This window comes from Rosa chinensis, chromosome 5, assembly GCF_002994745.2.
Source record: "Rosa chinensis cultivar Old Blush chromosome 5, RchiOBHm-V2, whole genome shotgun sequence".
Lineage (NCBI taxonomy): Eukaryota > Viridiplantae > Streptophyta > Magnoliopsida > Rosales > Rosaceae > Rosa > Rosa chinensis.
The window spans coordinates 79989566-80002691 of NC_037092.1; the positions used below are offsets into that span (position 1 = coordinate 79989566).

Below are 13126 nucleotides of genomic sequence, written 5' to 3' on the forward strand. Positions count from 1 at the left end.
AGTTCGATGGTGATTCACAGCTAGGACATGCACTCAACCACCAATATAGTGATGACAATGCACCAGCGCTAGTACATGTTAAGGAGTCACTGCCATAGAGTTTCTCTTCTCCAAAATAACTGAAAATCTTGCTGCCATATTTCATTGATGAGGGAATTAAGGGTATTGATGCACCTATCAAGAAGGTAAAGAAACCTGAATTTTCTTCCAAATTTACTGCTAAATCACTGAGCTTGGTAGAGGCACCGAGTGGTATAATGGTACCACGAGAGTTGGTGACTGTGGGAAAAGATAGAGACAAAGAAAAAAAGGGGAAGCCTTTAGGTTCAAAGAATAAAAATCCCTCTAAGACGAAGAAAGCTACTGCTGGAGAGGTGTTAACCTTGATTTACCCCGCTAAGCCTCTTAGCCCTAGTTTAACGGTAAGAGAAAATTTAAGTTTTTGCTACTTAGCCTATTTACTATGTCTTAGCGTTACCATAGTTCATAGGTTTGATTTGAATAAGTGAGCATTGGATGTTTTCAATGAGTGGTACTATTATAAATTATCTATTCTTGTTATGAGACAAGGTTCTCGAATAATTATAAAAAAACTGACCTAGCCGTCTGCTAGGGTTTCCTCGATACCTCCTCGAGTAAAATTCTAAGATTTTCCGGCGACATGTCTTACTTGGTGGAGAGCAACCTCGATGATCTTCATCTAGTGGACACGGCCAGGGTATCCTTGGGTTCAGCGGGGCTTGCGGCGTTGCAGGCTGATCGTTGGTATCTGGTGGGTCTACTGCTTGGCCCGAAGGGCAATCTTCTGGGGTTCATAGGTACTATACCTACGATTTGGCGTATGAAATCTAGACTGACGATTCATGAAGTGGGAGAGCGTTTTGTGTTTCAATTTGAGCATAAGGCTGAAAGAAGCAAGATCTTGCATGGAGGACCTTGGTTTTATAGAAATACGATGGTAGTGCTTGGCAATTATGACGGTATTGGTCTGGTGCATGAGGTTCCTCTGAATCTGGTGGAAGCATGGGTTGCAGTTAAGGGACTTCTGGTGGGTTTCCGAAATAAGGCTGCGCTGAACTTGGTGGGATCTGCTCTGGGCTATGTGATTCGCTTTGATCATAACGCTCTATATTGGAAGGAGGCAGAGCAAAGGATCTGTTTAGTCTTTGATGTTCGAAGGCGGATTAGGGTTTGGATGCTTTTTGAGTTTTCAGTGACGGTGGCACCTGAACTGTCGTTCAACTTTGAAAAGGTCCCGCGGATTTTGTCGGAGTTGTGGCTTCTTCATGCATGGAGAGGCAAGATGTGATGCCTGGTTGACTAAGGAGAGAGATGAGATCATGGCTCCGGTCCAGACTACGGAGATGGTGGGCTATCATTAACGGATGGGGAAAGTGGTCCTCGACCTGATGGGGATGACCTGCAGGTTCAGAGGGCGATGGTGATTGAATCAGAACAGGTAGTTAGGGGGGAGGGGGGGCGGCGATAGTGGAAGCTGTTCCAAAACATCAGCCCTCGCTGTCTGGTAGTTTCAAGGTTTTCCCTTCGATGTTGGTGGATTTTAACCTAGCTGCGTTTTGGAAACTTGGACAAAGCAAGCTAGTCAACCTCCTCTAGAAATAGTGGGGAAGACATTCCTGGTGGCTGTTATCAAACCTCTGTGCATGGATAAGGGTTAGGATACAGGGGTGATGGTCACTTCAACTCATACCTATCCTGTTTTAGGAACTAAGGGTAAGGCTGTGGAAGGGCTAAGACGGTTGGGCAAGAGATGTGTGTCTAACACTGAACCTTTACTCCAAGTTGATGATGGGATGTTGCTTGTCTTGTAACATAAGAATGGACAGCTGATTGTTTCGCCAAGAACGAAGAAATTGGGTAGACCAAAGGGAAGCAAGAACAGGCCGAATTATGCAAAAGCTCTGGAGAATGAATTCTAGGGTAGGAATTCTAAGAAATGGAAACTTCGGGAAAGAGATCGTAATGGTCAAGTTCTTGAGGAAAAAGAGATCAGTAGTACCTCTGAATACATGGTGCAGCTGCAGGGAAGTGTTGGCATTATTGGGGATGTTGGAGCGTCATCCTCAACTAGTAATGTTTAAATTTCCATAGGTCGCAGAGTCTAGTTTTGCTCGGTTGTTACTTTTATGTTTCTTTGCTTCTGAGTTTACTAGATTTTGTAAGAATAAAGGTGCTTATTAGTCCTTAAAAGGTGAGTGTACCCGGAGTGCGAGGTTCTGTTTTTAGAATAGGCCCTTTGGATGTCCTAAAGGACTGCTCTTTCTATCGGCCCCTCTGGGGTATGTCATTTCTGGTATTGCTTGCTGAATATTAATATATCTGACCTTTCTTGATTCAAAAATAAATAAATTATCTATTCTTTAAAAAAAAAAAATGAGCGGTGCTATTATATATACCACTTTTCTTATCAGCTTACTCATGACAGTAGAAAAGTACGTAATGTGTCATTTTGGCTTGAGGTCAATAATATATTGTTTTGATTTAAGTAAAAAAACTACTCTTAAATTTCATAATTCAAATCAATATCAAAATCCTCGATTTTTTTTTAGTTAAAATTTATCATAATCACAAGATTATATATATATATATATATATATCATCAAGAAATTAAATGCGTTTATCAGAATAATTAGAATGATTTTTCGACTAGGGTTCATAATTATTAACATGATTTTTTGAAGATCCTGATTAGGGTTCATATCAAAATAATGTTTATTAATTCTCTCCATCCATTAACTACCATGAAATAATATAAACAATCATAAGGATTGGGTGCGGCTATTGCCACCCTACCAGCTACTTGTTCATCCTACATTCTCTTCTCACCCTACACATACTTTTTAAATTTCATGTTTACTTTGTTCACCCATTTGCAGTACCTAAAATACCCTTTTCTAATGTAGGGTTTAACTCGAATTCTTTTTCTATTTGGTTTCCTCAGCATCTCTCTCAGTTGTTTTTGACTTCCTCCTCGTCTATCTTAGTCAATCTCATGAAGTCTTGGTCAGTCAGTCTCACTAGGATTGACGATGAATGAAACGATTAAGAATTAAGAATAATTCTAAGTACATATGATATAGGGATAATAAGAAAAATAATTAAAATTTTTAATAAGATATTGTCCTTTATTGTAATTTTTTATTAGGGTATTTTACTATTTTAATAAATCAAAGACTTGATGGGTAAACAAAGTAATTAGTAGGGTGGCAATAGCCGCACCCTAAGGATTTTGTAATGCATTACTGGCATCATGTTTGCAGAAGATTATCAAGAAAACATGAAGAAATTTCTAACTTGGGTTTATAACAAAACTAAAATCTATAACTATATTTCAACAATATTTTATTTTCTAGAGATTAATAGGGTGCTAACAGGTCTGGGGGGAAAATAAGAATCAAAGCTTGGTATCAAATGAAATCATTTGTGATCTAATGTCAAGAAACCCTAGGGTTTAGCAAAGTGCGGCGGCCAGAGCTTCTTTGGTTGCAGGCGGTTCTAGCGACGACTAGGCTTCTTGTCATTGGTCAGGGCAATCCAGGGCGTGGTCGTGTGTTTGGCTGGCTATTCCTATCTCTGATCGAAGGTGGAGGGGTGTCTGTCAGTGGCATCGGGGAGCAGAGTCAATCTTCCAGTTTGATGTGATCGACGTGATATAGATCGAGGGTAGCGCGGCGATGTGGTCGTGTCGATGGCTGGGCTATCTGTGTTTGGCGCTTGGTCGGATTTGGTGTCAGTGGGGAAAGCTATGATCGAGTCGAGGTTGACAAAATTGGGACAGATCGGTTGTTGCCGATCTGATTGGTGGACCATTTTGCATGTATACAGCAAGGCGGATATGGCCTTCTGGAGAAGCCAGCTGCCAGAACTTGCAGCACTGGTGGGGTTGCTCAGAGAGGCTTCCTAGGCTTGGAGTTGGGCCTGGGGTTCTGGGTCTGATTTTGAGCTTGGGCTAGCTGGGCCTAGCTCATGGGTTATCAATGAGGGTGCATTGCCACCCTCACTTGTTAGTTAGACTTGGGCAGGCCCGGCCCAAGAGTTTTAGACCTACTTGGGCATGTTTTGGGGCTACCTATGATCTTCAAGTGCCAATTTATTCAGATCATGACTTTTTCGAGAGTTGGTAATTATCTTGGATGTGATTGGTGTTTTTCAAGCGAGTTTATGGATAAGGAGGTGCTCTTATTTGTTGGATAGGAAGTGGTTTTCTGTTGGTACCACAATTGCGTGATTGGCTAATGGGAGGCTAGTGACTGATTTTTCCCTAGAAGACATGGAGTTTCTTTGTTTATAAGTACTTATAATGAGTTTGCTTAGCTTAGATTAGGGATTTCAGATTTTCTTGTTGGGTATCTTTTTGTAAGTGCAGTTAGAATCTAGCCATTGGCTGAATGCCAGCTATTGATCCTAATGATATCAATTTCTCTTCAAAAAATAAAAAAAACAATATTTTCTTTTCTAACATCTGCAATTCAAAAAAGACAAAACCCTAGCTGTCTTATTCTCTCTGTTAGAGTTTTTGCAGCACCTGATTATACTCATTTATATGCGTGTAATTATATCTAAAACACTATAAATAAGCTAATCCTCATGTCAATTAATATGTAATTAATCCATTTTTATTTACTGTGTAGAAAATAAGCGGAATTGCGGAAACGAGAGAAAATGGTGCGAAATTGGAGCAAATTGTAGTTTCCGACAAAATGACGAAAAAAGTCAACACTGAGTCAACTGCAGTGGATGCCGTGAAAGAAGTGAAATTCCATTGTCTCCAAAGATATATGCTGAGGTGCATTGAGAAAAGAAGAAGAAGAGAAAGAAAAAAAAAAAAAGGAAATAAATCTTGATGCATGGATGTTTAATTAATCAAGGATTGATTACTTAAACATGTTTTGGCCATATATATGCTGCACGTGTTCCCCCATTTCAACCAACCAAAAAAAAATCCCATTAGCCATTCCTTTCACACGTGGCCCTTTTCTTATCACATTCCCTCACCTCTTTCTGACCCATCGAGACCACATATACATATATATATATATATATATATATATATATATATCCCTCATCTGCATCATCCCGAAGGAGAGGGCAACAACCGCACCAGACCACACCCAAAAAAACAGAGGCAGCCCTTTTGGGCTGCTCTCTCTCCTCCTTCTCCTCCATTTTTCATTTTTAATTTCTTTCTATTTTATTTTGAGATTTGAAGGACTACTCACACAAAGCTTCAAAGATCTATCAAAAGACTCAACCTCTACAAGATTCAATATTTGGGTATTTTGTGGGAGTTGTAATTCAAGACAAGTCATGCTAGCTTTTTAACTATTTATGATTTTTCTTGTTTTCTCCTACACTTCTCTACTCTTTTCTATTTGAATTTTGTAATCTTGATATCTATGATTATGGGTTGTGAGTAATTTCCTTGTTGGGGGTTAGGGTTGTGTCCCTAACCCAAATTTTGTGTAAAAGATGTTTAATTTAATGTAATGATGCAATTTTCATATGATGGATGTTTATATCTATTTTTGTTGGGTTAAAATGCATGTCTAGGAGCCTAGTCAACTCTAGGGTGTGTATTTTGAGCATGTCTAGGATGGAGTTAGAGGCTTGACCCCCTCTAATTCCTAAGCTAGAAACCTTCAATTTCGTATTCGAGGGGTTATAAGCATGGTGATTTACACCCGTTGCGTGATTGCGCGGGTGTGTCGCATAGTAGTCTAATTCCTCGATCTCTACGCCTCTTGAAGTGAATTAGTGACCCTTGAACCGGCTCTAATTCATGCCAAGTGAGTCCCTACGGCCCTTGAAACGGAGTAGGAATACCATGAAAGGGAATTTCGGTCCTTGAGCCTTGAACCGCCTTGGATACGACTACCGCCAAAATAGGAAATATGCATCTATATTAGATTAGCTTCCGACACATGAGATTTGGGTGAATGAACCTCCCTAACACCCGGCATTCTCATTTTTATTGTTTACATTTCATTATTATTTGTTAAGTTAGAATCAACCCCCAAACATTAAACTCTTCCACTCATTTGTGCATATCCACCACTAGGCTCTTAGTTTTGATTAGACTTTGGTGAAAATTAAAGCCGAGCATTGCTAAGGCTTGGTGCCTTAGATTAGTGTTATTTTATTTTATTTTATTTGTTTTATTTCCTTTATTTTCTTAATGACTTTAGTTCCGACCACCCAAGGATTGTGGGTTAGCCACTAATCCCCGTGGTACGATAACTTTGGGCATTATACTTCCCTATCTTGACAACGATACGTACGCTTGCGTAAATGTGTATCAAGTCAGCACCAAACCTAGAGATGACATATATTGCCTCCATGACCGCAAGACTAGCATCAGCTTTGTCGTTAAAGGATGAGAATGAACCTGTTGATCTCAGAAACCTGAGAAAGCAAGGTAAGAACTTTGTGGCTAACCAATATTACATGGTTGGAAGATTGAATATCTGTAGGGTTTTCAAAATCACTCATTCATGGTAGCCTTTCACTCAATGTGGCTTCTGTATGATAATCCCAATGTTCAGGAAAGGATGAATGGAATGTTTTTATTAATTTTTTATGAGGCCGGCGACGTTGATAAGATTAAGAAGTGACATGGATTTTCAATTGGGCTCGAATCGTACTCAATGACTATAATGACTTGTCTTCGATTCAGAAGGTGTCGTTGACTCATATATGAATTTGGGTGCATAATCATGAATTACTGCCAACATATGTGACTCATGCAACCGTGGTCTTGATCGGAGAGACGTAGGGGAAGGTGATGGACGTTGAAAGAAGAGGACTTTGAGAAGGTCGGGCTCGTATTCAGGTGGAACTTTTGCTTGATTTAATGAGGCTGGGCAAGGAGATTTAGGGTTTCTCATGATGAAAACTCTAACCCTAACTTCACATGAGAGGATGGTAGGTAGGTGTAGGGACTGTGCTTCCTTGTACTATGTCGAAGAATTGTGTCCACAATAGGTCCAACAAGTTGATTTGGCGGCTTCAGAAGTTGGTGAGGCTTGATCCTAGTTTTCCACCAATGGTATTTGAGGCTAATGTGCCTAGATCTCTCTCTACTCCATTCGTACAACGTAGACATATGATGCATGCTATGGGGCTGAAGAGATAAATGGTAATCAATCAGGTGGAGGAGCGGCAGATGGTGGCAGAGTAGTGTCTACGGATTGTTGGTGTGTGGCGGAGCAGGGAGGAGGGTACAGAGGTTGACCCCAATCAGATCGTAGGTTTTCCTTTCCTTAGAGTTGATTCCATTAACCTTGGTTGCAAAGCACCTAGTGCTGACTTGGAATGATGATGGCCTAGTGGAGGTGCAGGTGTTGATGGCTGATGAGGGGAAGAAAGCTCGTGGTAAGCCCCAAGGACGGTACAACAAGCAAAAGTAGGTGGAAATGGGTAGTGAGCCACTTACTTCTTCCTCCTCTAGTTTTACTGTTTTCCCATTCTCTTCGGGAAAGAGGAAAGAGAGGTGTAGATGAGGCTTGGTTCGCTGCTTTAATTGCTATACTGCGTGAGCAACTCATGGGTGGTATAGATGGTGTTTAGTACCACAACTGCGTGCATTGACTACTTCCATCTTGTCTTCCCTGAAGTTGTGTAGTTAGTCAAAACCAATTTTTTTTTTTCTTTTGTTTCGTGTTATTTTTAAATTAGTGCGCAATAAGGTCTATAATGAAGTTTACTTACTAGGGTTTTCTTTCCCTGTTTAGGGCGAGTAGGCATATCATTGTAATATTGTTGCAGGGGCTTAGGCTCTCGTGTATGTATTTTACTGGCAGTGGCTCAATGTTTAGGCCGAGTAGGCATAGCATTTTATTGCTTTGGGGGGCTTAGGCTCTGGTGTATGTATTTTACTGGCTGGCGCTTAGTGAAGCAATGAAAATATATGAATATTCATTTCCATAAAAAATAATTTATATTTTCTTTTAGAATATATAATTTTTTTTAGTCATCTCATTTACCCAAAAAATTTTTAATGTAGAAAAATTGGGGTATGTATTAAGTATTTAAGAATAATGATGCGTGAATTTCTTAAAAGGTGGGTGTACTCTAGATTGCGGAGTTCTATTTGTCTAGAATAGGATCTTTGTAAATGACAGCTCTTTACTGTCGACCTCATAGGGGTGTGTCGTTTGATACTGCTTGCTGAATTATAAAATCGGGTTGACCTCTTTCGATTAAAAAAAAAAAAATTAAGAATGTGCGGATAAAATTTCTTTTTAAAGAAACTTACTCATTCAATATATCTGCAACAAACAACAAACTGATGACTAAATTTTAAAATTATTTGATTAGTTTCTTAACTGAAGAACGGCTCCACCACTAGTCAAAACAAAGTGAAAATTTTCACTTTTCAGAAAATCAATTTGGCTAGCGAGCAATCTCTAACCAAAACTATTTTTAATTTTATCTTTCCCATATTCTTCTGTCTTCGTTTGAAAATAAAATATATATATATATTTCATATTAAGCTAGTATTGTTGAAATAGAACTCCAAAACAAAAGGCTACATTTCACTTTCTCAGCACCTTTTTTTTTATCAAATTTCACTCGACTCTCATAAGAAGATGCTCTCATATAGAAACTCTCCTACTTCTCACCGTATAAGTTTGAATGTTTGATAGTTTGGTCCAACCATTGGTCCATTTAGCTAGTGTGTGTGATTATCTCGTTTGGTTTCCGTTTATAGTGGCTTCAGTACCAACACTGATTAATTATTGTTCTGCTAGAATTTGAGACAAGAACGTACTATATGAAGTTTGTCGATGGATGGAAAGTTCTATATGGCTAATCTTGGCCGTTCATCAATTTTTAATAATATATATGGTTTAATCTTGGCCACTTAAATGGGGCAAAGCACTAGCATGTTCTAGAGCGCCAAGACGAACATATGTAGGTCTTGTCAGATTTATGCTACGTGCATTTCCAATCTAGTGAAATTTAGTGGAATCCAACTCTTGTACCGGTTAAGTTGGATATAAGATCTAATTTTCCACTTGTTTGCATACATGTCGCACTGTACATTAATTCATAGTTTAAAATTTTTTTTTTAAATGACCGATGCAGCTGCTTTTAAAACTTGATTAATGAAACTGCAAAATACAAAGGGAGGAGAGAGAGAGAGAGAGAGCCTGAACTCCAAAATACAATAAGCATAAAGAGAACGTCTCAAAATACTATTAGGAGTTTATACAAAATTATATATTTTAACGTGCACTAACTAGTAAAGAGTGCACAACTGTCTACTCTATTTAATTTGACAAAGTTGACACAACTAAAAAAATGACTCGAACTCGAAGCATCAGTACAAGTAGTGTAGCTAGCTTTTCCATTATGTTGCCGACAGGAATTGAGACCGGCGACACTTAATTTCATCATACTACTAGGAGGTTGGGACTATTTGATGAGGCAAGTAGCTCACCACCTAATTAGGGTAGACAAGGCATACAAGGTGCACAAACCGGGATAGAACCCACGTCGCCCTATTACATAACGATAGAAACTTATTGCCGGCATTGAGCCACATCTTACTAGACATAAAAGACAATATAAATAAAACCTAATAAAATCTTGGCCCAAAACAAAGCCCAAGCCCACAGAAAACCAAGCCTAGGCTCATGTTTGGAACTGTGAGAGACTCAATACCCGACGTATGCTTGGACATCTTCCACTGTCCCTGTCGTATAAAAGCGACCCAACGCTGGATACTATCGCCTCCCTACCTCGACATAGACTCCTGCTCGGCCCCTGCAACGCGAAAGGCATGTTCAACGACGACGACACGAAAATCTCTTTGCAGAAGAACAGTATGTAGTCTAGGATTTTTTAGAGAGCGGCTATTCTTGTAATATATATTCTGGTAAATCAACTGATTCGAAAATTATTTAGTCATCCATCAACATTTTTACTGAACTTAAAATTCAATTCACAAACAATTTATTTTTGATAAATACACGATTTGATTAGAAATAGATATGGACCAGCTACAACTATTGGTGAATGGAGGGAAGGGCCGGTAGAGAACTTATGTTTGAATTGATGATCTACATCATTCACTGGTAATAGCTCACCCTCTTCTTCCCTTTTTTTTTTTTTTTCTAACGAGAGGCATTTGAAATCATTTATTGTTCCATGGATTCTGTGTGCCTCTGTTGAAGTCAAATATTAGGTTTAGCCGTTTAGGCTAGGTTTTATGCATGCCCGTTCCAAACCTTCCATTTAGGCCATATTCATGTACCATTATCTTGAGCTAGTATTACCTTTTCTTTATCAACTTGAAGCTCTTTGCATTAGTAATAGTCAAAACTGGCAAACTCAGTACTCTTCACAACATCAAGGTGTGAATCGCATCACACGATTCCAAATTCCTAGCCGATGAACATGCATATAGATTGGACATATTTGCAGGACATTGGGATTGTCAATATTAATTTGCTAAGGCAAGCCAAATCCTCAATTCTGTTTACACTACAAGGTATAAGATACAGGTCTGACTCTGCGTCGAGCATCTGTCCTCACCAATATTGGATGCCAATGCTGTATTTTGGCAAATACCCAAAGGCTAAAGATGCCACCTGTGCTTTCGTGGTAATATTTCAAATTTTAACACATCTCAACTTTACCTTGTGTTATTTTCTCAGACGAACATCAATATAATTCTGCATCGACAATAATTGTTGACACGATATGTCCTCTAGTGTTGCGTCCTTTTTGATGTTATAGAGTTTCAGCGGCATTTCCCCCTCGAGGTGAGATGATGACGAAGTTACTGTATCAATTTCTTTATTAACTAGTTTTTTTCAGACAATTTGTTAAACGCTTTAAATATTACTCTTTCCCCGCCTTCTACCTCTTAGCATGTTTTGCTTATCCAACCTCTAATTTGGGCACCTGAGACAATTTGGTTGAAAGTAAAAGTTACAAAAAATAACGTTGTCAATACCTAGAACAGCAGTTCCTGCAACTTATACTTTTCGGAGTTGACATAACGCGTGCTAGACTGCTAGCTCCCTTACAAAGTCGGTTTCTTTTTTCTTTCATATTATAATAAAAAAATTTCTCAAAACACACAGTTTTTATTTCATTATATTTTAGCTTGTAAGAATCGCACTTGAGGATTTTACCTTAAGAGAAGGGGACTTGATGAGCATGAGACCTCATCCATATTTGTAAAGGGAAATACTATTGCACCGATTTTCTCTCGGTAACACAGAGTTATATATTTATGTTAAAAGATTTGATATTTTATTGAAAGGTAGTGTTATTCACACACCCTTTTTTTTTATTCACCACAGTCCCTCTATTTTTCTATTATTTTAATTCAAATTTTTTTTTATAAATTACTCTAACTACCCTCCTTTATAATTATGTTTTTTTTTCTTTTTTTCTTTTTTCTATTTGGCAAGTCAATCATCCCCAAATCCTAAACTCTTATTTTCCCGCAGACACAGGGGACTTCAAAACTCTTTTCTATTCCCTCTTTTCTTTTCCATCAAAAACTTTTCTAACATAGTCATTCTATCTCTCTAATGTGATGTTTTGAAGTTCAATCATGTTCTGCCTTTACACCCATCTTTGGAGAAAATTTTACATCTGATTTGCAATGGAGACATGGAAGAAAAATATGAGTTCAATGATTATTCGAGCCCCTTTGAATCCATCATTCTTGATAATATTCTAACTGAAATTATTTGGTGTATTTAAATCCATTGAGCAACTATAGAACTATACAAGAGCCTAAAAATAATGGCCTTATGATGATAGACATGATTTGTTCTACTATATTATTCTAGTAAAATATAATATTGGCCCCACTCAAAGATTGCAACTCATTGCATTTAATACTATGTAGAGCATCTCCAAATTTTGTATACATCATCGGTTGTAGTGTGGAAGCTTGTGGCTGAAACAATGTTCTAAAAAACGGCCTAGGCGGCGCCTAGGCGCTAGGCGGCAAGGAACCGCTCCGATTTTGGCCTAGGCGTTTCCCTTAGGCGCTGGGCTACTAGGCGGCCTAGGTGGGGACTAGGCGGGCTAGGCGGTTCTAGGCGGAGCCTAGGCGGTCATAAACCCTAATTTATTCTATATTTTGACTATTTTTATATTTATAATTAATTTTTAGACTTTAAATATTGTCATTTATATTATTATATGTCATTAAAATAATTTAAAAATTAAAAAAAAAAAAACCGCCTAGTCCCCGCCTAGGCCCCTAGGCGCTAGTCCCTGGGTCACCGCCCGACTAGCGCCTAGCGTTTTTTAGAACCTTGGGCTGAAATGGATAAAACGTTGATTCTATATATTTTTTTAATTTGAGGATGATGCACCTAGATTAAGAATCATAGACAAACAAGTATTGAGTTTGGTGCTTTGCAAAGTATGAGGACAAACTTTGCAATTTGGATTAAGTTGAATGAAGGTAATTACCTGAGAAGCATATTCATTGTCTAATAATATAGGTCATTCCACTCAAAAACATATTATTTTTCCTTAATTTATAGGTAAAAAAATTGATTTATTGTATGATGATGTTTGATTAATGATTGACTCATCAAATAGGAAAACAAAAAAAGAAAAAGAAACATAATTACAAGGGATGGTAGTTAAGATCATTTATAAAAATAATTGAATTAAAGTAATAAAAAAATAGAAGGGGTGTGTGAATAGTACTACCTTTTATTGAATTAATAACTATTAGACCCACTTCGTCTCAATAACAAGTAGTGTTTATCTTTTTTTTTTTTTAGAAGAAATAAATTCATTATTAACGGATAAGATTATAACGCATTAGAATGACCGGTTGTGGTCACAACACCACTACGCACATTCCTATCTAAAACTATAGTTATGGGTCCGCCACAATTAATGTCATCCATGAGCCAAATGAGCCCAACCCCTAACTAAATTTCATGCCCCAAACCATGGGCTATGACAGAGAACAAATCCCGAGTGTCACAATACAACCTTGCTACCAACATTAAGACGAACGACTTCACCCTCTCAAGCATCGTGTCCAAATACCGCCAGACCACATGCGAGGTCAATTCACCATCACGTTGACAATCAAAAGGCACCGATCTTAGAG

At 38.3% G+C, this 13126-nt stretch overlaps 1 protein-coding gene across 1 annotated transcript; it reads left to right on the top strand.

Annotated features, from left to right (window-relative positions):
• Positions 1–661: 661 nt before the first annotated feature.
• Positions 662–1309, top strand: LOC112164188. The gene has a single exon (XM_024300418.1). The coding sequence runs from the start codon at positions 662–664 to the stop codon at positions 1307–1309; it is 648 nt and encodes a 215-aa protein (XP_024156186.1).
• The last annotated feature ends 11817 nt before the right edge of the window (positions 1310–13126 follow it).

What these genes read in the sequence shown, in the direction of transcription:
- LOC112164188 (XM_024300418.1), top strand. Translation starts at nt 662, where the DNA reads ATGTCTTACTTGGTGGAGAGCAACCTCGATGATCTTCATCTAGTGGAC.